Source organism: Canis lupus, chromosome 14 (assembly GCF_048164855.1).
Source record: "Canis lupus baileyi chromosome 14, mCanLup2.hap1, whole genome shotgun sequence".
Classification (NCBI taxonomy): domain Eukaryota; kingdom Metazoa; phylum Chordata; class Mammalia; order Carnivora; family Canidae; genus Canis; species Canis lupus.
In genome coordinates, this window is record NC_132851.1 from 45487700 (window position 1) to 45514276 (window position 26577).

The window sequence follows — 26577 nt, forward strand, 5'->3', positions numbered from 1 at the left end:
ACCCTTCCCAGGACCAGATCTTCCTCACTGTGTGTTATCTGCACCCGTTGTGAATGCGACAGGGCTACACTCATGCACTCAGATCAAGCAGCAGAAACAAGGCAAAGTCCTGCCCCAGGGCTCTTTTTAAGAGCAAGGAAATCTTTCCCTCCAAATCTCTCCCAGCCATCTTTTTTTGTTCCATGGGCAAGAGGTGGATTACACAACCATTCCAGAGCCAGTCACTGATCAGAGGAATGAAATTATCATGATGGCCTTACAACATTGACCCAATGGGTTGCTCAATGTTTGGGGGCGGGGGCTGGGGGGTGGGAGTGGGGGGGAGATGGCATATGTTAACAAAAAGAGGGAAAAATGGCTTTTGGGTAGATATCCAAACTGATAGACAGTCGTGACTGTCACACGTTGGTCTAAGGCATCAGAAAACACTTCGTTTCACTTAATTTCATGACTCGATCTTCACTACAACCCTGTGATTACGATGACAATACCGCTATCTGGAAATACCTAAATGGGTCAAATGATTTCCCCAAGATCTGATCACCAGTTAGTAATAGAGTTAGTATTCGATCTGAGTTTGGTTTTTTTGGTGTTTTGTTTCCTTTTTGTTTCTGGATGCAATGGCAAAGCTCTGTCTGCTCTATTACACTGCCTGTCTCTAATCCATTTTACCTTGACCATCCAGGTCTCGGGTGGTTCAAAGATAGGAAGAGAGTAGGAAGAAAGAGCAATTTCCATTCCAAACGTCTAGATACAGGCCCAGGAAACACTTTCAGTCCTTTTTTATCCTGCTCCTCTCCCCAGCCCCCCTCCCCCAACAGACAGAAGCCTTTCACTATCCTCTTGAAGAGAAGGAATAGTTCTCATGACAGCTGCATAACCTGAGGTGTGGCCCAGTTCTTTTGGGATAACATTACTGTTAGGGGACCACATGCCCCAGTTTCCCTGAGAGAGCCAATATGTAATTACCAATAGAACCACAATTCACCCTCAGATTTGCCCATCTGGATCACAGTTATCCATCACACTAATTATGGGTCTCATAACCGCCATTCCTGAGAGGTGCGGGAAATCTTAGTAAATTGATTCTAACCCCATGGAGGAAAGATATGCGTTGGCTCCCTGGAACCACTTAAATCCGACCTCAGTCTCTCCATCACTCCTGCTCGTTTTCTCTCTCATTATTCCCCTGCCCCTCAAGCAAACTAATCCTAATCCAGTCTTTCCCACCCTTCTACTGAAACGACAGTCACTCCTCCCAAAATGTTCTTGCTATGCTCGACATTTGACACTTTATTTCCATTGCCCAGACCTTCCTCTCTCCTAGCCCCTCCCCCATGATGGATTAAGAATCAAGCCAACATCATCCAAAAAGCCATCCATGAGTGACCTTCCCTCACTCCAGTCACTCTCTTGCTAGCACCCCCGCAATTCTCGTGGCCACTAAGTCAATAGTAATATTGACTATTGACTATTAATAAAAAGTCGAATTCGTGTGTCTCCTGGTAGTTTTACAAATAAGATGCTCCCCTTCCCTAAATAAGGTGTGAGGCCCTTAAGGGTCAGTGCCCCATTCTCTAACTCTTCCGTACTGCCCTATTGTTCTTGTCATGGCAGAGAGCCTGTAAGTGGCCTACACTGGTAAATGTAGCAACTGAAAAATAGGATTTCATCATGGGCAGTACTTCAGGATTCCAGGTAACACCTTGGGAAACAGGAGCCGCCCACACCCTCAGCCAAGTTATTTAAGTTCCATTGAGACGTAGGTGTCCACCCCCTAAACGGACAGAAAATAAAGTCAAACTTACAGCTGAGCCCAGGTTTGGGTCCGGGCAAAGTGATCATGGAGATTTCTTCCCCAATGCTTGTGACCAAACAGACTGAATCTTAATACCACTCTTTGAGAATCCACCAGTTGTGGCAGAAATGAACTTTCCATGCTGATTGGTTACTACTGCTTTAACTTTATGGAAACAGGAAATTCTCCGTTCCAAGTTCCACTCTTTTCCCCCATTCACCTCCATTTGCCTTATTAAAGCCTTGTGACTCTAGGTTCTGCGGGGTGTTTACTGTCCAGGCTGGGATTGCACTGCAGAATTGGAACGCTCCAATGTGGATTCTGAGAAAACACTTCTAAGATGGTCTATAGCACGCCAAATTTCATTTCTGCCAAGAAATAAATAGAAGGTTTAGCACTATCTAAGAGGGACGGGCAATTCTTCACTGTTCCTCAAGACCACATAAAATAGATGTACAGAGAAATACCTTTTCTGCACCCCTCAATTGTTAACTTTCCTGTTCTCCTGTTATGTATATTATTTACCAATTTGCGTAACAGAAATACATCATTTGCAAGCCTTACCTCAGAGTGGCAACCAGCCACCCCAGTTTTACTAGATAACGTATTTTTCTACTTGATATTCCCCCAAATACATTGAATTGCAGTGTATCTTTTTCTTTTTTTAAGCTAATCAACTCATGTTAATCTGTTTCCTACATCTTTTTAAGATACTCACTGGATAAAGCTTGAAATATTTTATATTTTGCGACAATGCTCCTGAGACATTTTTAGGGAAGCCCCTTGATTATTCTAACTCACTGCAGTGTCATGGAAAGCAGGATTATAAATACAGTGATATTTCATATTCAGAACATCCACTACTAAGTAGGAAATGCTCGTGATTTAGATATGCATATGTTTATTGACTGTGTTGTTCAACTCCTTATTTCAGAGAGGGCCAATAACCCTCTTGGTAAAAACTACCATGTGGCATTATTCCAAAGTCAAGATTGCATGAGGTTTTCAGAAATTCTAAATGATATGTTTACAAGGACTAAAAAATTTTTTGACATCTTTAAATAAGCTTTTTATTTTTGACCACCAGGCAGCATTTTTGTGCCATTGTGACGGGAACCTAATGGCTAATGTGAAATGATGTTGTTGTGTCATCTAAAAGGCTAATGGAAATGTATATTGGAAACTTTAACATCGTGTAAATACAAATAAAACTTTTTGAGAGAAACGCTTCTGGGTTAGGGTGGCTTGCTTGAAAAATTCTCTTGGCTGTCCATCTCTGAATAATTATTTCATTCCTGTGACTTTTACCCAAGGAGACTCAACCTGAGGCAAACATCTTTTTATGGTGATTCAGGAGGTTTGGGAAAGCAGGACTCATTAGGCTAAAGAGTGGGGGAAATGTCTATCCTGCCAGCAGTGGAACACTCCTTTGGCACCACTTCACCTAAAACTTGATCGAATCCAAAAATTAGTACAACTTTCCAAACCAGTCTCCTGCTGTTTTCATTCACAGCTCCCTAATTCACGTCCTAAGTAGCTGGGGCTTGCAAAAGCAGGTGCTACTTAGACACAAACATTTGTACCTTATGTTGCCTCTCCGAATCTTGCGCTCAACTCACCCAGTAAGTTAGAATATGTTAAATGTTCTATTCCTTGTGTTTTTAAACCCCCACCAATTTGCTGAATTGTCTATTTACCCTCCTACCAAACAGGAGTTAGCGAAGTCCTATCCTGATTGGTATTACATAGTTCTCGTAAATTAAATGATTCCTTTCTCCCTCTTTATTTTTCAGCAAGCAGAACTCCATTAATTACAAAGAAACATAAAATATATTAATGTTCTTTTGTTCCTTCAACATAAGCATTTGCTTTCTTACATAAGCAGATAATCCCTTTGTATACTGGCCAGACCACTAGAAGAGCTAAATGGCAAGAATAAGCATTTCTGGAAACCAAAAGAAATTTTAATGAAATGGGAAAAGTTTTAAAAATGCCAAGAAAAGGAAGGTGGACTCTTTACATTTATAATTCCAGTTTCTATTTTGTATCAATATATGCTGCATTTTCTGACTGAAACTGCTCTTCTAATGAAACCTGAGATTTTCTGTAGCCACTTTTAACATTTGAAATCAAACTTTCACATAGGGGGTTCAACGGTAACCTGTTAGGGATTTGATTAAAATAGTCTAACCGTTTCATTAATTCCCTTTTTATGGGCTTTGAGTATGGACGTCATGACTTCACTATCTCAAAAACTGTGGACAGAAATCTATGAAGCCTGTAGACTGTGGTTTCTACACCTCAAAGAAGACACAGATCTCCCTCTAAGCAGTGAATCAGCGAATAAGAAACTGCAGTGTCCTCCGATTCCTGACCCTTCCACCTTTCATGGCCTTTTTTCTATTCCCATTCATTGAGCGGTCATGTGTTCTTGTAAAACAGAGAACAACTTACATGCAATCAGGTATGGACACAAGAAATGCGCGTGCACTCGATTTCAGGACTCAGATACTCCCACAGTCTCAGGACTGCGGTTCACTCGGCATTCTTGTTAATGGTGTGGCTTTGCTAGAAAATAAGTTGCTGTTTCCTTTGCTCTAGTACTTCAGGATTTTAAATGTTTCAGCAAATGAAAGAAAGAAAACACATTTTAAGGCTGGTGTCAAAAACCATCAGCTATACTTGCAAAAAGCCGTGGTGCAGCTTCTGCCGTGTAGTTTATTGCTATAAATATGTACAGTTTATGTTTTATTCCTAAAACACAGATAAAAGCTTAGTGTGTACTGTGCTCAAAGACATGCAAGATTTCAGGCCTATCTTTTTATAATCCTTAAAAATGTTTAGAATTCTGAATCTATCATTTCGGAGTCTTTATTATAAGATTTAATACAAAGCAAAATCCCTTTATTTGGAAGAAATTCTTTGCAGTGTTATCCAACAATCCAACAAGTACTGGGGGCAAAGTACCAGCACTTTTTCAGGAGCTTATTTCTGTACCACTTTGATTTTTAGGGGTAAGAAATTCTTTAAGATAACACGCCTTACGAACATTTGGACACATGGAGTGTTCATGTACTAGAAAAAAAGAAGAAATTGTCTCTTTGTATTAAAAAATGATGCCTAAAATGGACTTTAATAGCATCCATTTGTGAGGTGCATTATGTCAAATTTCTTTTAAAATCTGCACTGTAAATACGAATATCAGGGTTGGGGTATTTGTCGTCTTTCCTAACTGGAAGACCTCCAAACTCCAAATTCATTGTCTCCCCTCAGAAATAATATGTTGACAATAAAATAAGAAACAGACTAAAGGTGTGAAGTTCATATATCCATTAACTGGTGGTTAGCTTTTCAATGAGAGTCTAAATTTCAGCCTAGAGACAACTTTACCAACCGTCCCCCAAAGTACCTAGGAATCAGCACTACATCAGCAGAGCCTTGGCCTGAAGCTAAATCCCAAGGATTTTAGAGCCATCCTACACTGCCTACTATTTCCGGAAGACTATGTTATGCAAAGAAAGAAAAGGCCTTCCAGTTTTTTTAAGAAAAATGCCATATGTGTGTTGCATGTTAAGGATTTGCTATAAGAATTTCAGGTAATATGAAGCTAACACAAGATAGGTACTTGCGTATCTATGAAGTAAGTAGCATCAACCAAGGACATGGAGAGGATGGAACCCCTGTGCACTCTCGGAACCTAAAAAGGTGTAGTCACTACGGAAAATACAGAGGTTCCTCAAAAGATTAAATCTACCATATGATCCAGCGATCCCACTTCCAGGTATTTATCCAAGAGAACTGAAAAGAGGATCTTGAAGAGGTATTTGCGCTCCACGTCCACTGCAGCATTAGTCACAATGGCCAAGAGGTGGAAACCACCTGAATATCCGTTTGTGGATTAATGGACAAAGAAAATGTGGGATATACGGTAAAGGACATATTACTCAGCCCTCCAAAAAGGAAACTGTCATATGTTAAAACACAGAGGAATCTCACGGACATTATGGTAAGTAAAATACACTAGTTCCTGAAGGACAAATACTTCATGACTCTGTTTACATGAAGTATCTAAAGTAGTCAAATTCTTTTTTTTTTTTTTTTTTTTTTAAGTAGTCAAATTCTTGAAGAAAGCACAACGGTGATTGCCAGGGGGTGGAGGATGGGGAAGTGGCAAGTTGCTGTTCAATGTGTAGAGTTTCAATGATAAAAGGTGAAAAAGTTCTGGATCTACTGTACAACAGTGTTCAGTGAGTTGCCACTCCTGTACTACACACTGAAAAATTTAAGAGGAGAGATTTCATGTTACGTGCTTTTTGCCACAATTGAAGGGGGGGAGGGAGGGGGGACAAAGTGGTACAGCCACTTTGAAAAAGTTTGGGGGTTTCTCACAAAGTTAGACGTGTCCTTCCATACGATCCAGCAGTCACACTCCTGGGCAGTACCACTGTCCTTCAGTAGGGGAATGGTACATCTCTGCAATGAAATATTATTCTAGGATAAAAAAAGAAACGTTATCAAGCCACAAGAAGCCATGGAAGAATCCGAAATGCAAATTGCCAAGGGAAAGAACCCAGTCTGAAAAGACTACATACTGTATGATCCTAATTACAGGACATTCTGGAAAAGGCAAAACTATAAAGACATTTTAAGAAAACTCACTGACTGTGGGGTTCAGAGGAAGGTGAGGGATGAATAAAGCGTGAGGGATTTTCAGGGTGCTGACCAACCAATTCTGTAAAGTGAATTCATGACATTAGGCATTTGCTAGGTCACAGAGAGCTATTCAACACAGAGAGAAAATTACACAAATTTAAAAATCATTTAGGAAGTCAGGCAATCCCAGCAAAGAACACAGACTATGGCAAAAAAATCTGAGTGTATTACAAATGTATAAAACCACCTCACTGTTGGAGGTAGGGGAGGGACTGGCCTAAGTAGCTCTGGAAAGGAGTGAAGTCTGTAAGACCAAAGGCAAAGGAACTGCACATAATTCCTTCCAAGATAAAATTGTTTCCCATGGATAAACAATTCAGATACTGCCATACGTGTGTGTATACATACACATATACGTATACATATACATACACATACTAGAATTGAACAATTAAGCAAATGTAGGGCAGCCCTGGTGGCGCAGCGGTTTAGTGCCACCTGTAGCCCGGGGTGTGATCCTGGAGGCCCAGAATCAAGTCCCACGTCAGGCTCCCTGCATGGAGCCTGCTTCTCCCTCTGCCTGTGTCTCTGCCTCTCTCTCTCCCTCTGAATAAATAAATAAATAAATAAATAAATCTTAAAAAAAAATTAAGCAAATGGATGGTGGCAGTCAGGTTTCTTACTGCTGGATTGTGAATTTACAGTTAAGGGTAGTAGGGGGGGAATGATCCACGTGGTAAAGGAATAGAGTTGAAGACATCAAAATGAACCCACGTGTAGCTTAATGCAGACACAGCTGACTACATAAATAATTACAGGTATGTATACACACACAGCTTAGTTTACATTCACCAATTTCTTTGCTCTCTCAGCTGAGACGACTTAAGGCGAACAATAACCCAATAGAAATGAGCATACCTAGCTTGGTTTTGAATACTGTTCTTCAATAAAATGAACCAGGACCTCCTGGAGAAATGGCTGATTCTAGGACTGGGTTGGAAACAGACAAAATGAGCCTAGAGCATCTTGCTTTGCCAGAAAGTTAAGGAAATAGCATAAAAACAAATAGAACCTGCCTTCAGTGATAAAGGTATGCCAATGGGACAATGGAGCCAACTCAAAATGCTCCTCATGGCCAAACCTGGAGCAATTTGAATAAGAAGTATGGCTTATAACCAAAAGTGTAAAATAAATATCCATGAGTCCATATTATATAAATTATTAAATAAATTAATAAATGGAAGAGGCAAATCTGTGCAAATTTCCAAAAGATTGCTGTAGATACTCTGACCTCAAGAAGGGGGAGCACAATTTCCCATTCCTTAAACATGGGCCACACATAGTGACTTCCTTCCAAAGAGTACAATATGGAAAAAAGGGGAAATAAAGAGTAACTTTACAGTGAGAAACCAAACTACCTCATCCAGGTAAGCAAGGTCAATGTCAAATCATAAACCCTGCTAACAGCATGTACCCTCAATATGATGTGATGTAATGTAAATGGCACTTTACCCCTGTGATTTTCCTCCCCCCAAGGCCATAATCCCAGTCTAAGCATGAGAAAAACATTGAATTCCAAGAGGACCATCCTACAAAATACCTCAATCACATTCCTCAAAACTGTAAAAGCCATCAAAAACAAAGAAAGTATAGGATATTATCACAGCAAGAGAAGCCCAAGGAGATATGACAACTAAGTATGAAATCTTATAACAGAAAAAGGACATTAGGTAAAAACTTAGGAAATCTAAGTAAACTATGAAATTTAGTTGTTAAATAACGATGTATTGACTTTCACTCATTATAACAAATGTACCATCCTAACATATTAATAATAGGGCAAACTGGATGTGGGGTATATGGGGTCTTTCCATATCATCTGTTCAATTTTTATGTAAATCTAAAGCTATTCTTTAAAAAAAAACAAAAACAAAAAAAACGTCCATTTATAAAAGAAAAAAGAAAGTCACAGATTGGGAGAAAATACTTGCAAGGCACGTATGCGAAAAAGACATACATTCAGGCCGTCAAGACCTCCCAAAACTCAACAGTAAGATAGTAAGACCCAATTTAGAAATGGGCAATGGGTCTGAATAGGCACTTCCCCAAAGAAGATATGCAGATGGCAAAGAGCACATGAGAAGACAATGAACAGCATCAGTCATCAGGAAAATATGATTAAAACCACAACGAAATGCCACTATACATTTATCAACAGCTCAAATTAAGAAGATTGACCAAACCAAATGTCAGCAAGCGGGTAGAAGTAGAGCGGTAGAGAACTTTCACAAGCTGTGGTATGGAATGTAAACTGGTAACATCACTTTAGAAACATTTCATTCCTCAATGTGTTCACTCAAAAGGAAGCACACGTCCATACAAAGGTTTACACAACAATGTTCACAGGATTCTGTGTTATGTGACAGCCAGAAAAATTTTCAATGACCAAAATATTCTTTAACCAGTAGATAAATTATGGTAAAAATATACAACTGAATACTTGAGAGAAAGGAATGAACTACTGACGAATGCAACGACTTGGATGAATCCAATATTGAAAGAAGCCAGACCAAAAGAAAGGGTACTTACTATAGGATTCCACTGGTTTTAAGCTCTTGAGAAGTGTGAACTACTCTGCAAGGGGCAGGAAACAGATCAGGGATTGATCGGGCAGGGAAAGTACAGGGGTAGGGATTACAAAGGAATAGGAGGAAACTTCCAGGAGTGACTGCCACGTTCACAATCCTGGAAGAGGTGATGCTTTCTTGGGTGTGTATATGTCAAAACTTACCAGACTGTACATTCTAAATATGTGAGGTTTAAAGTATATCAGTCAAACTTCAACAAAGTGGTTAAATATTCTAATGGGTGATAAATAAGGTGATGAGAGGAACAATTAAGTAGAGCAAAGGAAGCCAATAGAGGGTTCAAAGTCAGAAGGACCTTAGATCAGTACAGACCTGCCTCGACTTATGGGGTTACATCTCAATAAACCCATCATATACTGAATATATTGGAAGTCAAAAGTGCATTTAATACGCCTCACCTACCTTACATGTGCTCGGACCACTTATTCTAGCCTACAGTTCCACAAAAGCCTATTTCTTTTTAAAGATTTATTTATTTATTTATTTATTTATTTATTTATTTATTTATTTATTTATTTATTTATTTATTCATGATAGACATAGAAAGAGAGAGGCAGAGACACAGGCAGAGGGAGAAGCAGGCTCCATGCAGGGAGCCCAACGTGGGACTTGATCCCGGGACTTCAGGATCGTGCCCTGTGCCGAAGGCAGGCGCCAAACCGCTGAGCCACCCAGGGATCCCCAAAAGCCTTTTTTTTTTTTTTTAAATAAAGCGTTGAATACCTCAAGTAATTTCCTAAATAATGTATAAAAAGTGAAAAACAGAATGGTTGTGTGGGTAAAGGATGGTTGTCAGGGTATCAGTCATTTACCCTCGTGACCGTGTGGCTGCCTGGTAGCTGCAACACTGCCCGCTGCCCAACACCAGAAAAGAATGTTGTATTGCATACGGCTAGCCCAGGAAAAGATCAAAATTCAAAAAGGAAAAAAAGAAATCAAAATTCAAAGTATGATCTCTACTAAATGCATGTTGCTTTAGCACAATAGTAAAGTCAAAAAGTCTTAAGTCAAACCATCGTACATCAGGGATCACGGATTATTTAAGTGCCAGCCTACAAACCGTACTAGTCTGTGACACAGGGAACTTGCACAGGAAGTACATCAACTACTTAAGCATGCTGTTTAGTTCAGCCACTATTTTTTCCATAATCAACATTTCTCAATGAGAAAAGCAATATATTGATAAGCACTCTTGGCATAAGCTCTTCATCTAATCTCTGACCTGTAAGGAACATTTCACAGACCTCAGAATGGCACTGGTCTACAGACGCCATTTTGAGTAGCACTGTCTAGATCACACGGACTTTTTCTTTAGGCCCTCTAAGCCTATCTTCGTCTCTATGAGAATAGTAATAACTGCTCAGAACCTCAAATAAATAGTCTGATGCTCTAATAAGCAATTAAGCTCGCAAATAGCAGGTACCAATTAATTATGGGTCACTGCATTAAGTAGAAAGTCTCTTGAAATAAAGCAATAGGTAAAAATAAAATGACATTTTTTATTTGTTCAGAATGCTTGTTTTTAAAGTTAACTGAAATTAAAAACGGTCTGTTTTCCAGTGAAGTTAACACCCAAAACAATTTACTTCAATATTAAAATTCTGTCACAAAACTAGACCTATATTTAATCTCAGCTGATATCTGAATAGTTATATATACACACTATACAATGACATCTATTCTTTTTATCAAAGCACACCCTCCCAATCAGACACAGAAATGCAGACGTAACAGCGTTACTTTCATTTTTTTCTACTCGAGTAAAAGATTTTAATCTCTAGAATTCATAAACTCAAAACTGTTGAGACAAATTTATTTTTTTCTTGTTCATGTCTGAAGAGGAGCTTCTTTCTCTAAGAAATTTTACATTTTATAATCTTTCCTTTGAAATAGAAGAAAGTTATGGAATCTCCTGAGTTATATATGCAGCTCATACATTCTTTAAAAGTTATTTTTTAAAATAATACAAATTAATCATATATATCCATAATACACATCCTTGCTATTCATATATTTCTTTAAGCAACATTCAAGTATATTTGTGCTTTTTACGTTTACATTACTTTAGAGCCTATTTTTAGCTTTCAATAAAACTGTCTATAAAGATTTCTCAAATATTTAATAAATGAGGCGAAACAGCCATTAGGAAAATATAAACTGCTATTATAGATTTTTCATCTATCATTTTTTATGCATTTCCTGTCAACCATGTCATTTCCTGTTCTTCTGGGAAGCGATACATTTTTATCTCTGCAATCCCAACACTGTTGCTTCCTCAGCACAGCAAAACAGTCAGTATAGCACAGGGGTTCTGGACACACAGTATTCACTCGGCTGCATCTGGGGTAGCAGTGGACTCAGACAGTGTTGGTATTTGCCATTTCCAGTTATTTCAACTGCAGGACCACCTTAAAACACAAAGTCGGGGGGAGAAGGAATTAGGTTATTCCAGAATGATGCCCGTATCTGCTTAACGAAATGCTCTGAAATCTCTGAAGACTGGACAACGGATAACAAGCAAGTACAATGCACAGTAACTGATGGTACGCCCCTGCCTAGATCCACGGCTGAGAACCAATTCCATTTGTATCTGCCTCTACCACACAACCCCGCAGACAGCCCCTTCAAAAGCAAGCCAGGCTACCAGGGTGGCTCCTAGGCACGTGGACGTCATCATGGCACTAAAACGACTGAGTGACTTCAAAGTAGAGGGAAGCTGAATATACCAGGGTTTCAAAAAGAGCCAGGCACCCAAGTGGCTCAGGTGGTTAAGCATCAGACTCTATATCAGGTCAGGTCTTGATCTCAGGGCCACGAGTTTAGGCTTCGCACTGGGTTCCACAGTGCGTGGAGTGTACTTTAAAAAAAAAAAGGTGTGGGGGGGCAGCCCCGGTGGCGCAGCGGTTTAGCGCCGCCTGCAGCCCGGGGTGTGATCCTGGAGACCCTGAATCGAGTCCTGCGTCAGGCTCCCCGCGTGGAGCCTGCTTCTCCCTCTGCCTGTGTCTCTGCCTTTCTGTCTCTATGAGTAAATAAATAAAAATCTTAAGATAAATAAATAAATTTAAAAAAAAAGGGTGGGGGGACCCCTGGGTGGCACAAGAGCTGAGCGTCTGCCTTCAGCTCAGGGTGTGATCCCAGGGCCCTGGGATCAAGTCCCGCATCGGGCTCCCCACAGGGAGCCTGATTTTCCCTCTGCCTGTGTCCCTGCCTCTCTCTGTCTCATTAATAAATAAATAAAGTCCTTAAAACCAAACAAACAAAAACAGGACCAAGAAGGTTAGTCAGGGGCAAGAGCAGTTGGTTAGAATACATGACCCTGATCACTGAGACCAGCTCACTAGAGAAAATGCTGAGCAATCATGAAAGGAACACGTGTATATAGAGACAGTTATTTTTATTTATTTCTGACAGCAGTAATTTCTACTGTTTAAATATGATTTTTCTCATTAAATAAATACTGAGAATGGTTCTTGTTATTTAGGCAATCCTTTGTATGTGTAAAATTTTTAGTCATTCATTAGTTTTATCTTATCTCAACCTGACTTGTCATAATAACTGCAAGTCATATTTTGTCTCCCATACTTAGAGGATTATAAAAGCAACTTTATTTGTGTAGTTAAATAAAACACTCCTTTTGTTAAAATCATAACTACATATAATCATAAAAACTCTTCAGATTCAACTAATTTCATAGCATCAAGGTAAATATTTTTATAATTATTGAGCATAGGGGTAAAAAAATCTAGCTCTTAGAAAAGCACTATTATTCTATCAAAAATTAGTACTTGATAAATTATGCTCAAAACTAAGTAGTTAAAATTATAAATTATAATTAATTTAATGTCTAAAACTAGAGATGCAGAACATAGCAACAACAATATCCTTGACATAAAATATCAGGAACAAAAGAAATAGGACAATTATGAGTTTTTCTTCTATTGTTCTAAGGATATCAGTCAAAACTTATGCATTTTAAATACACAATTAAAACAAATACCTTATTAGCTGCTTCCAAGGAGCTTATTAGATTCTGCAGCTCTTCTTTACTCATTTCAACGGAATACGGTTTGACTTCACCATTTTCTTTTATGTCTAGATGAAGGTTTAAGAGTGGCATTTGTAAAGTAGCGATCTTGTCACTAGACAGTGCAAGCTGTTTAAAATGAGGAAAATGGTAATTAATAAGTAGCAAAAAAGATGACATTAAATATGCATCACAGCTTATTTTCAATACATTTTAAGAAAAGAATACTCCTGCTTGCTGTCAATACAGAACAAGATGGAAGAAATGAAGAAACCCATGATACACCAACACATATATGAAGAACGGACAGAGAAAGGAGGATGAATAGAGAGGAAGACGACTAAGGAAAAGAGGACAACCAGGCCAAAGTCTGTGGTATAAGCAGAAATGCAGAGCAGAGTGACGGCTGGGAAGGGAAATGCTGAATGGGTCCAAGGCATCACAACACTGAGAATTCTCAATGAAGTGTGACAACACCAAGAGGATGAAAGTCCACATACAAAGATAAAACTAAAAACACTGGTAAAGCCTGAGCAATGAAGATGCTTAATTCACAATGAGCTAATTCTCTAAGTTATTGATAAACACGTTATATCAAGGGGAGCTTGCATGGCTCAGTCAGTTAAGCGTCTGCCTTGAGCTCAGGTCATGATCTCAAGGTCTCCGGTCGAGCCCCACATTGGGGTTGAGCCCCACATGGGGGGGGGGTCCCCTGCTCAGCAGGGAGTCTGCTTCTCCCTCTCCTTCTGACCCTTCCTCCTGCTTATGCTCTCACTGGCACTCGCTCTCGCTCTCTTTATTAAATGAACCAATTGTTTTAGAAATCTTAAAAACAAAATAACATGTTATTAAGATACCAACTTCAATTACAGCCAGAACTGTAATTCAGCAAGAACACTCAACACATTTATGCCACTTCCTATTTTCTGTCTAAAGAGAATCCTAGAGGAAACAAAAGAACCAAATATTTACGATACTAATAATTTTTGAAACAAGCACCATAGCTTCACTGGCAGATGGCTATGGGAAGATCAATTCTCCTGGCATCTGAGCTAGAAAACTCCACAATACCTGAATGTTCAAAGTGCTCCTACTGGCCAAAATTTACTTGTACCACTCGTTACTTGTACAATGACTGGAAAGGAACTACTTCCCTAACCAACGTCCTCGGAGTGCACACACTACAGAATCGAATCCTCACATACCTCCTCCGTTCTGTCTTCAAAGACCAGGACTCATAAATATCTGACATTCAGAAGTATCAAAGATGGTCTACCCTACAGATCATTCTCCTCCTTAGCGTGTCCAGCAAGTGGTTTCTCAGTCTATGGTTGAGGACCACCAATGATGAACATGCTACCTCAAAAACAGGTTAAATAATCTTCAGATACTGATTGAGTTAAAAAAAAGTTCTCTTTAGGTTGAACTCATCTCACTACAAGCATACCCAAGACCTTAGCCTTTGTCCTAGCCTCTGAAGCCACAGAGCAAGTATCAATTCCCTCATCCACACACACAGATGATTTTTAGTCCTTTAAATATATCATTTTTCTACTCAAGTTTTTCTTTTCTGGATACATGGTCTCAAGTGTTTCAAAAAACCTGCATGTACCATGATTTTAAGTTTCTTTCATTCTTTTTTGGTTTGGCTCCAATTTGTTTAAGTATCTCTTACATCTGGCGGCCAGAACTAAAATTATTACTAAATTAACTAAAAAGATTTAATGAATGAAAACCGAATTAGAACTACCCATTGCTTGAAACACTGCATCTCTAACAACAAAACATAAGACTGAATCATCATACTGTTGACTCAGGCCACATGTAGCTAATCAAAACTAAGTATTTCTCATATAAATTACTTTTGGCATATCTCTCATATCTTTTATATTAAGTTGGTTTATGTAAATAAAAATCCTCTACCTAGGTTATCTCTGCTCAGTTTATTCTGCTTCATTTGGTCTATCACTGTAATTTGCTGTAAAATCATCTTAAACTTTGATTTATCGTATTAATAATATTTAACAGATCTCAGATTTGATGAGCATAATGTTCCTAAAAACGTTGAAGTATGGGCCAAAACCAGAATCACAGAGACCTCCTTCCTGGCTAAAACAAATTCATCTGGTTTTGGTTATTTATCCAGCTATGACCCAAATAGCTATGTGATTTTTCCAGTTTTCTCTACTTTATGCACAGACAATATGAGGCACTTTATCTAGTTCTTATGCTGAAATGAAGGAACACAATGTGTTTCAATACAACCTCCCCATCTAGGTCTATGAACCCTATACAGCATGGAGAGTTGGTCTGAAATTGTTCTTTATGAACCCTACTAATCACGAGTCTCTTTTCAAAATATTAATTTTAAGTGCTCTTTTAATAGCACATTACAGATTTTTCCCCCTGGAGGCAAAACCACATTTACCAATCTCAGAAGAGTATGTAAAGTCTAGAAAGTTCTAGCCAAAAATACATGTTGAATACATACTACTCTACTACTTAAGATATTTAATGATTTACAGCTCTAGTTAACGAAATTTATTATCAATGTAATGTCCTTACATATTATTTGGATGTTTGTACTGTACTAAATTAATGTAAAAATGCAATTTTTTGACAATGTATTCTTTAAATAACAGAAGTTTTAGATGTATATTATGAAAAATAAACATCTTTCTATTCAGAAAATGAGATACAAAACATACATGCCCATAGATTCTCACCTTTAACTGCCAATCAAAATCTTGTAGTTGTGCAGAAGAAATATCAACTATTTCTTTTAACAGAGCCTGCTTGATCTCATCTTTCCTACTTTTCAAGCATTTCATGATAGCTTGTTGATGAAATGAATTCAACTGATTCAACTGCTGAGATATCTATTAAAAATAAAAGTAAACAGAAAATAAGTGAAAGGGTCTTTCTGTTTAAAATGTGAACACAGAGTTCCACTCCCCCTTCACAAACTCTTTAAAATGACAATAAAAGAAAAAAAAATATTTCTGTATCTATGAAAAGAATAAGATGAGAACGCATAACAAACAAGAGATTTCAACACATTTTTGCAAAACAAATTAAAGAGCAGATGGATCAAGTAGCATGGAAGCAAAGACCACAAAAGCTGGTATAGTTATTCTAAAATCAGACAATGTAGTTTTCGGGGCAAGAAGTATTATGACAAATAAAGAATGGCCCAAGGGCCATTCAACAGGAAGAACCACCATAAATTTGTGTGCACCTAATAGCATAGTTTCAAAATATATAAAGTAGCACAACTTGGCAGAATTAAAAGGAGAAATGGATAAATCTACCTTTATAATTAGAATGTTAACACATCTCCCAGTAACTAACAAAACCCAAAAAAAAAAAAAAATCAGTAAAAGTTAAAAACTGAAAACACTATCTTCCTTTAGCCTAGTTGACACAAACATTACACTCAACCAACTACATGAATACATATTATTTTCAAAAATATATGGTTCACCAAAATGAACTCTATGATGAGCCATGTGGCAAATTACAATAGATTTCAAAGGACTTCAATCAAACTCTATTTACCATGGTATAATTAAGTGAAAACTGATTTAAGAAGTTACAAATATTTGAAAATTATACAACATAACACAGTACTAAGAAAGGTATAAAATCAATCTTGTGTAAACTTTTCCAGAGAATAAGAGAAAAAATACTTCCTAATTCATTTTATTAGACCAGAATAATATTTGACATCCTGAGAAGTACATTACAGAAAAGAAAAACTATGAGCCAATACTACTCAAAAACAGAAGCAAAACTCCTAAATAAAATACTGGCAAACCAAATTAAGAGATATTATGACCAAGTGGCATTTATTTTGGCAATGCAAGTTTAGTTTACCATTTAAAAATCCAATGAAAGACACCACATCAACAAATAAAAACATCAAACTTAGGGGAAAAGCCTTTAAATAAAATTCAACAGTAACAGGTTATCCTATAGGTTTTCTAGATACTCGGTATCTAGAAAATCATACAGCTAACACAATAAATGATAAAATAGTGAATACATTCTTCCTAAGGTCAGGAATAAGATACCGCTATGTTTTTCAACACTGTCTCAAAGGTGTTAGTGCAATAAGCTAAGGAAAAAAAAAAAAAAAAGTATTAAAATTTAAGAAAGAAATGACTGTATACCAAAAAATCCAAAAAAAGAAATGTTTTGTAAGCTGTTAAACAATAATTTTTTTAAAGATTGTAAAACATGGCATAAAGATATAAAAATTTATGGTGCTTCTACATTCTAGCAGCCAACAATTGGAGAACAAAATTCAAAAACATCAAAAATATCAATTACTTAGAAATAAATCTAACAAGATCTCTATAACTAAAAACTACAAAATATTAGAGAAATTGAAGTAATCCAAATAAATGGAATGTTATACCGTGTTCATGGATTGGGAGAATAATAAGCCCGTAAATTCTTTCCAAAACAATCTAGAGATTCAGTGCAATCCCCATGCTATATAACTTAAATGTGTCACCCCAAAATTCCTATGTTGAAATCCTATCCTTCACTGTGATATTTAAAGATGGGGCCTCAGGAAAGTTATTAGGTTTAATAGGTCAAAGGGTGGGGAATCTCAGTGATAGGATTAGTGACCTTATAAAAAAAGACCCAAGAGAGCATGCTTCTGCCCTCTCCCCTCACCAGTGTAAGAGACACAAGAAGGTCGTCTACAGCCAGAAAAAGGGCCCTCTGCAGGGAATCAAATCAGCCAGCAGCTTTATCTTGTATTGTGAGAAATAAATTCTTGTTGTTTAAGCTATCTAGCTTATAGTATTTTGATACAGCAGTCCAGCAGTTTTTTTCATTGAAATTGACAAGCTGATTTCAAAATGTACATGAAAATACAGAGGATTCATAATAACCAAAGCAATCTTGGAGAAGCAGGGCGTTGCAGGTCTTCTAATACCAGACAGCTTTAATTCTACAGTAATTAAGACAGTGTAATACTGTGAAATAGAGACAAATAAACTAATGGAGCAGATAAAGAGTCTAGATACAGACCCAAACATATACAGTTACCTGATTTACAACAAAGGCTGCAGAAAAATTCTATGGGAGCAAGGATAGTCATTTCAATAAATAGTACTGGGTCAATTGGCTACTGATGTGAAAAAATGTGAACTCAGTTCTTACTCCACACACAAATGTTAATTAAAAATGCATCAGTAACATAAATGTGAGAGCTTCTACAAAAAAACTAACAAATACATTTTCATGACTTTGGCACAAATATTTCTTAAACAGGACCTTACTAGCACTAACCATCAAAAGAAATATATACAAAGCTGGATTTGATCAAAATTCAGAACTTCTGTTCACAAAAAGACAAGAGTGAAAAGGCAAGCCCCATAATGGGAGAAGATATTTAAAATACATGATGTATCTAACAAAAAACTCCCATCAAAAATGATCCAAATCAAAATGAACATACTTAAAACTACATTTTTTTAAAAGGGAGAAACCTAAACAAACATGCCAAAATAATTTTTAACTAAGCTATAAAAGCAATTCAATGGAAGGATACCCCATGACCATATAATTTCACTTCAAGATGTCTATCGGAGAAAAACTAGCCAATGTGCATACAAGGAGACACACACAAAATGTCTGTAGAAGTACTATACATAACAACTAAAGAGACAGTGATCTAGTAGTTCATCAGAAGCGGAGACAGAAAAATAAGTCCTAATTCTTATCAACAAATACTACATGAACCAGATTTACATTTACCAACACCTGACAAGTCTGAAACACAACATTCCGTAAGAAAATTACAAATGGATACACAGGTTATTATTTACAAGTTATACGTTTAAACAGCTCAAATAGTTGTATATATTGCTTAAAATGCAAATATTCACACAATATAGAATACAAAACACGTACACCAACTTTACAAGTGGTGATCTCTTGGGGAAGGGTGGCATGCCCAGGTAGGGTTTAGATGCATCTATAATGCCTTGTTTCTAAAATAAACACACAAACCTTGTAATGCATAAAGATGTTAACAACTGTTTAACTGTGATAATGGGAATGTAAGTGTTTGTTATGTAACTTTAGGTTTCTTCTACATGATTTAAATGTGTCACAATTTTAAAAACATCAATCAAAACCATAAAAAACAAGAACTGCCACAATCAGATTTGCCTACTCAAAATTATGTGGTTTTTGTTGTAATATAACATATACTTACTGGGGGTACCTAGGAAGCTCAGGTCATGATCCCAGGGTCCTGGGATCCAGCCACACCAGGCTCTCTGCTCAGCAGGAGTCTACTTCTCCCTCTCCCTCTGCACACCCGGCCCCCCAGCTCCTACTCCCTTGTGTTCTCTCAAATAAATGAATAAAATATTTTATTTATTTTATATATGGATGCAATTTTTTTAAATTATTTATTCATGATAGTCATAGAGAGAGGAGAGAGAAGCAGAGACACAGGCAGACGGAGAAGCAGGCTCCATGCCAGGAGCCCAACGCAGGACTCGATCCCGGGACTCCAGGATCGCGCCCTGGGCCAAAGGCAGGCGCTAAACCACTGAGCCACCCAGGGATTCCCGAATAAAATCTTTATTTTAAAAAAATATTTTTATTTTTTATTTTAAAAATATCTTATTTAAAAAAAAAAAGTATATGTATACTTCCTGATAATGGCTCTTGTGTGATACAGTACCCTAAAGACCAACTTAAGAAAAACTTGAAAATGATTTACTACTTATTATAAGGTACAGAAATTTGGAGTGAAGTTACCTCTTCATCAGATAAATTTTTACCAACTACAGCTTTGAAAAATTTGGTGATATCTTCTAGAACATTCTTCCATTCTGTTGAATCCCAAACACTGTGATAATCCTGGTAGAGAGGGTAAGCCCGGCCACAAATGCCATCAATTATTTTGTGAAGAAGCTGGAGAGAAAAGGAAATAAATGAATTATAAGTAAACTTGTAAAAAAAATTAATCTTCCCTGTAGGAAACAAATATTATTAGGAGAAGATCATGTTATCTGCAAAAGCAGCTGAGGTTGAAATGTAACTAGAGTTTCATTTTTAACATTATTCTCATTAATTAAAAATTAAAGCTCCAATAAAAATCCCAAACCTTCTATAATTTTGTCCACCTTCGGAAGCTAAAATAATCTCACAGATACACTGTTGTTTCCCCAATATTCCTGAAAGGAAGACGGCGAGAATAAAAGCTTCACCTTGGTATTACTTACTGTATTTATTCCAATAATCTTTAAAAAGTATGACTTTTAGACTAAAGTTTTATTACTGTAGATCTACAGACATCATTTTCCTTTACCTCCATTTTCATAGCATTCATATTCACTTCTTTTGGTCCACTCCAAGAAAACTGTATCTTTCTTTTCCTTTTCTACATTCCTTTATCTCTACCCTACCTTAGTATCAGCAATGGAAATACTAACACATATATAACTGAACATCGTGATTAGCACTGAATTTTGGAATAAAACTGTCTAGTTTAAATCCTAGTCCCGCTACTTAACTAAGTTTTATCAAGTTATTTAAATGTCCTGGGCCTGGATCCTCATGTGTAAAATGAGGGTATCATCTGTCCCCATAATGTTGCTGCAAGGATTAAATGAGTATATGCAAATCCCTCAGCACATTCCTGGCACGGATAAAACACTTAAACAGGGCAGCCCGGGTGGCTCAGCAGTTTAGCGCCACCTTCAGCCCAGGGCCTGATCCTGGAGACTCAGGGTCAAGTCCCAAGTCAGGATTCCTGCATGGAGCCTGCTTCTCCCTCTGCCTGTGTCTCTGCCTCTTTCTCTCTCTCTCTCTCTCTGTCTCTCATGAATAAATAAATAAAATCTTTAAAAAAATTTAAATGTTGCTAGCCATTGTTATAATTCTTCTAATTATTATTATTATCATTATTACCACCACTACTACTGTCGATACTGTTTCAAGTCTTTAACATACATTAACTGAGCGCCTACTATGCCAGCACTATTTGGGATAAACGATTAATATGGTTTTCTTTCCCAGGGGATATTTCTGTCTTGTAAAAAGAGTATTTGAACCCAAATAATTTGGAAATGCATTTAAGCAACAAGTCTTCCAAATCTTTCCCCACCCCGGACCATATTCTACTCCATTTTAAGCAATAACTTTATATAACACCGCATATACCAAAATGGAAATGAGCAACTGGTAATCGCACTTCAAAATGATGACTGATGCATTATATGAACAGACTTCTTATTTACCATAAATCAATGAACATTCTCAATTTAAAATTCATTCAAAGTTCTCTATATGTACCTCATGTTATCTCAAACTGCTAAAGCAAAACCCAAAACTCAAAATAAAAATAAAAGTGCTATCTTCTGTAATACAAATGTTTTCACTCATTCATAAATGTTTGTATTCATACATACAGATACGTAATGAGCACTTTATTCCAATTGTTAAGTTAATAGAACTACAAAGCAAAAATAACCATAATAACTACCACTTACAGGGCCCAACTGAGTACCAAGCACCGTGCTTATAGAAGGTACAAAGGAGAACAGAGAGGAAGCACAGAAAGGTCTGCTTTAAAAGGATGAGTAGAAGGCCATTCAAATAGAAGAGAGAGAAAAAAAAAACAAAAACAAATAGAAGAGAGAGCATTTCTAGTCACAAGCAACAGCATATGCACAGAATGGAAGCGTAAAACTCATGTTCAATTTGAAAAAAAGATAAGATACAAGGCTGGAGAGGGGAGTGGAGGCCAAATCGTAAAGGGCCCTATTTACAGCGTCCAGGCTCTTTGTTCCCACAGGGAAGCAACCTATTCACATATTTGCATTATCTTTCCATAAATTTGCCAACAAGCTGGGAGATAGAAGAAAAGAAAAAGAGAGGTGGTGAGACCAAAGGCCCCCTGCCTTCAGTTTATCAGGAAGAAATCAAGAGGGGCCTGAGTAGTTGAAGACACTCAGAACGGAGGCCACGAGGTAAAAAGAGAAGGAAACGAGGACGACACCCAGAGGTTTAGGCTGAGTGGCTGGCAAATGGTGGTGCCCCCCAGCCGACGCTGAAGCTACAACCACAGGAAGAGTAGCTCCGGGAGGGAAAGCAAGGAGGTCAGCCAAGGACACACTGGTTTGGATACCTGGGGTGTGTCTCAGCAGAAGCCTGACACTCAGGGAAAGATTTCTGGCTGGATGCAGAGGTCGGCGTCATCCACCTCCACGGCTGGAAAGGTCGTGGGCCTGACGGGAGAAGTGGGCAGAAGGAAGACGGGGCAGAAAGCTAATACAAAGGCTGCAGTCAGCAGATGTGAACACACGCTCCTCCTCTGCCACTCACTAGACTGACAACGTCGGGCACATACTCAAACTCTGCTGACCTCTCCGTTTCCGCGCTCACAAAACCCCACAGAAGAGCTACGAAGGTTCTTCCGGATCCTGATAAGAATCACGCTTATTGGGATCCCTGGGTGGCGCAGCGGTTTGGCGCCTGCCTTTGGCCCAGGGCGCGATCCTGGAGACCCGGGATCGAGTCCCACATCGGGCTCCCTGCATGGAGCCTGCTTCTCCCTCTGCCTGTGTCTCTGCCTCTCTCTCTCTCTGTGTGACTATCATAAGTAAATAAAAATTTAAAAAAATAAAATAAAATAAAATAAAATAAAATAAAATAAAATAAAATAAAATAAAATAAAATAAAAATAAAAAAAATAAAAGAATCACGCTTATTCCCTTCTATCTCCCCCACGCTCTCCCATGGTAAATGGGATAGAGGAAAAACAAGACCTAAACGTGGAGCTTATAAAATATGCCTACCCCATGCCCCCCATCCTGTGATGCAGGCTAAGCCCCCACTCCCACTTCACCCATCCTGAACAGAACATAATGGGGCTTACGCAGAGGTGCCTACCACGGACACCGAAGATGCCCACTGAAGCTGGGCACCGAGGTGACTGCCCCCACGGTTAGGCCATATTAATTCCTGCCCTCAGTGAACCCTGATAGAGAACCCAGCTGGAGCCAGACACAACTCTCAGGAGCTAGGGCTATAAAGCCGAGTATCTACCCCACAGGGAGCTGAGAACGAGCCAGACCAGAGGCGAGCCAACCGGGCAAGCAGCTGTGCGGAGACCTGCGTGGAGACCCCAACTGCTGCGGCACAGAGGAGCAGCAGCAAACCTAGTTACGCGGCAGTTGCAACCCAACGTGCTAGAACCAGGCTCCTGGAGCTGGTGCTGAGGCTCGAGTTTGCACACGCTGCTTTCCTGTAGGGCAAGGCAAAGTTCCTTCAGGTCTTTCCTTCCTTTCAAGGAGGAAGAACCCACCTCTCAGCTTTTCCTCTGACCGCAACCCCTGGGTCTTCTCTTCCTTCTACAGGTCACAGTCAAGATCCTCTACAGGATGCAATTACTGCCTCCACGCATCATCCTTTTTTTTTTTTTTAAAGATTTTATTTATTTATTCATGAGAGACAGAGAGAGAGAGAGGCAGAGACACAGGCAGAGGGAGAAGCAGGCTCCATGCAGGGAGCCCAACGGGGGACTCGACCCTGAGTCTCCAGGATCAGGCCCTGGGCTGAAGGCAGGCACTCAACGGCTGAGCCACCCGGCCTGCCCGACATGTCATCTTTCAAACTCAAAGGCGCCTCCGGTGTTGAGGGTGGACACACAAGGTGCATGAAGACCTGGGCCACTGGCTTCCTACTCACCCCTCTAGTCTCTCCTCTCCGCTTACTCTGAATTTCAGCCTCGACCAATTAAGACCAATTAAACGGCAGGTCCTCAAGCCTGTGGGGGCTGGTTTCCTTCCTCCAGCCCCAGGGCTGCTGTCCCTCTGCCTAAAGCACTCCGTCCCTCCTGGCCTGTTTGGCTCCTACGCACCCTTCAGAACCCAACCTGGGGGGATCCCTGGGTGGCGCAGCGGTTTGGCGCCTGCCTTTGGCCCAGGGCGCGATCCTGGAGACCCGGGATCGAATCCCACGTCGGGCTCCCGGTGCATGGAGCCTGCTTCTCCCTCTGCCTATGTCTCTGACTCTCTCTCTCTCTCTCTGACTATCATAAATAAATTTAAAAAAAAAGAACCCAACCTGGAAGTCCAGCTGTTCCTTTCTTGCAAAGCCTCCCTCTGCCCCCTCAACTCTGGGGCGCTACCTGTCCCAGGAGCTCAGTATACGGGTTAATTCCGCTTGGGGGCCGGGATGCCCGGGTGGCTCAGGGGTTGAGCATCTGCCCTCGGCTCAGGGCGTGATCCCAGGGTGTCGGGATCGAGTCCCACGTCGGGCTCCCCGCAGCGAGCCTGCCTCTCTCTGTGTGTCTATCATGAGTAAATAAATAAAATCTTAAAAAAAAAAAAAGGAATCCATGTGGGTGTCTGTCGGCCCAGGACACAGGCGGGTCTCCCTGCCCGGGGTACCCTGCATCACCTGCGCGCTCAAGCACGAGGCTGGCTGCAGCGGGAAGCCGGCGGGACGAATGCGACCCAGGCTGCTTTCTGCAGGCCCCCGCAGCCGGGCTCGGGCTCGGGCCCCGGGCGCCCACGTCCACGCGGCCACTACTGGTGCGGCTCACCGCTGTGGGCTTTCCCGTCGCCCCGTCGGGGGCAGGGTACGCTGCTCCGCGTCCAGCTCCCCGCCGCGCCGGGCCCAGGCAGCCAGCGCCCCGAATGAATGAGACCGGAGGCCGCCAAGCGCCGGCCTGCGCTGCGGGAGGTCCGCGGGTCTCGGGTCCCCGGGCAGCGAGCGCCGCCGGCCGCCGGGGAGCCCGGGGAGGGGGGGGAGCCGGGGACGGAGCAGCCCGGGGGGGGAGCCCCAAGCCGCGGCGCCCGGAGCCTCAGCGCCCCCGCTCTCCAGGGGGAGCCCGGCGGCCGGACGCCCGACACCGCGTCCCTGCCCCGGGCCCCGCCTGCCGCCCGCCGCCAGCCCGCGCCGCCCTCACCTGCGGGCCCAGCTCGCCTGGAAGCTTCTGCAGCCGCCACAGGGGCGTCCCCTCTTCCGGCTCCATCCCAGGGCCGAGCGGCAGCCTCGGTCACGTGACGCAGCCCCGCGCCCTCCGGAGCGCCGCTCGCCCACGTGACCCGGGGGCGGGGCCGGGGCGGGCCTGGGGGCGGGGCCGGGCGGGCGGGCGCCTGAGCCGCCGCGCGCGTGCGCAGATGTGCAGCCCTCGCTGCCGGGAGGACCCGGGGCCGCTGCTCCGGGGCGCGGGAGGCGGAAGGCGGGCGCTGCGGGCGGTGCAGCTCGGCTGCGCGGTCGCCCGAGCCTCTCTGCCCGGTGCCACACCGGCTCGTGGGAGGGGCCGGTCCGCGCTCGGGGCCGTGCTCCCCCCGACCCCGATTGCGGAGGCTCCGCGAGGGTTTCGGGGTGTGCGGGGTTGTGTCCAGACCCGCTGCTCTTCGCAGGCCCGTCTCCAGCCCCTTTCCGAGCGAGGAGGTCAGGTGTAGCGGAACAGCAATGCCCGTCCCCGGTTAAACTGGAAATTTCAGAGAAGCCACGAACAATATTTTCTTGACCCGTGTGCCCAAAGTATGGTATGAGGCATGATTAGGCCAGGAAAGTGCTCCCTGTTTATCTGGAAGTCGGAGACACGTGGTCCTGGATCTTAGGTCAAGGCCGAGTCTGAGGTCAGAGCCTCCAGCCGCTGCTGCTGCTGATGCCGATGAGCTCGCAACAAAAAACTACACAGCTTCTCTGTGATTTCTCTCCTCCTTACAGCTGTTATTTTAATCAGAGGGTGGAGAATTTGGTGGGATGAGGCAGTTCTTGCTAGTCAGTCTAATACATTTTTTTAAGTTTTTTTAATTTTTATTTATTTATGATAGTCACAGAGAGAGGAGAGAGAGAGAGAGAGAGGCAGAGACACAGGCAGAGGGAGAAGCAGGCTCCATGCACCGGAGCCCGACGTGGGATTCGATCCCGGGTCTCCAGGATCGCGCCCTGGGCCAAAGGCAGGCGCCAAACTGCTGCGCCACCCAGGGATCCCCAGTCTAATACATTTAATAATAAAAGCAGGGGATCCCTTGGGGGGCTCAGCGGTTAAGCAGCTCCCTTAGGCCCAGGGCGTGACCCCGGGGTCCCAGGATCGAGTCCTACATGAGGCTCCCTGCATGGAGCCTGCTTCTCCTCCCTCTGCCTGTGTCTCTGCCTCTCTCTCTATGTCATGACTAAATAAATAAAATATTTAAAATAATAATAATAAAAGCGGTGAAAACTGATGGAGCATACTGCAGACGTGAGAGTAATTATGTTAGTCTGTGGGCTTTGCAAAGAAAAACTATTTATTAGTGACACCCTTCAGTGTTTCGCTCCAATATCCTTTCTCTACTCTGCGCCCCATCTCTTGGGGGTGAAAGCATTTTTTTCTTCTTCTGAATTTTCATGACTGTCCCTCAAAATATTTACCGCTTTCTGGTTCTTCGTACAGATATGTAAAATTGATGTAG

General features: G+C 40.9%; 1 protein-coding gene across 1 annotated transcript; it reads right to left on the bottom strand.

Moving 5' to 3' along the window:
- Positions 1-1284: 1284 nt before the first annotated feature.
- COMMD8 (COMM domain containing 8) lies at positions 1285-25249 on the bottom strand. Its single transcript, XM_072774952.1, has 6 exons — positions 25077-25249; positions 19916-20071; positions 15850-16002; positions 13097-13252; positions 6188-11507; positions 1285-4401 (listed from the first exon to the last, which is right to left on the bottom strand). The coding sequence occupies exons 1-5, from the start codon at positions 25140-25142 to the stop codon at positions 11487-11489; spliced, it is 552 nt and encodes a 183-aa protein (XP_072631053.1). The 5' UTR covers positions 25143-25249; the 3' UTR covers positions 1285-4401; positions 6188-11486.
- Between the last annotated feature and the right edge of the window lie 1328 nt (positions 25250-26577).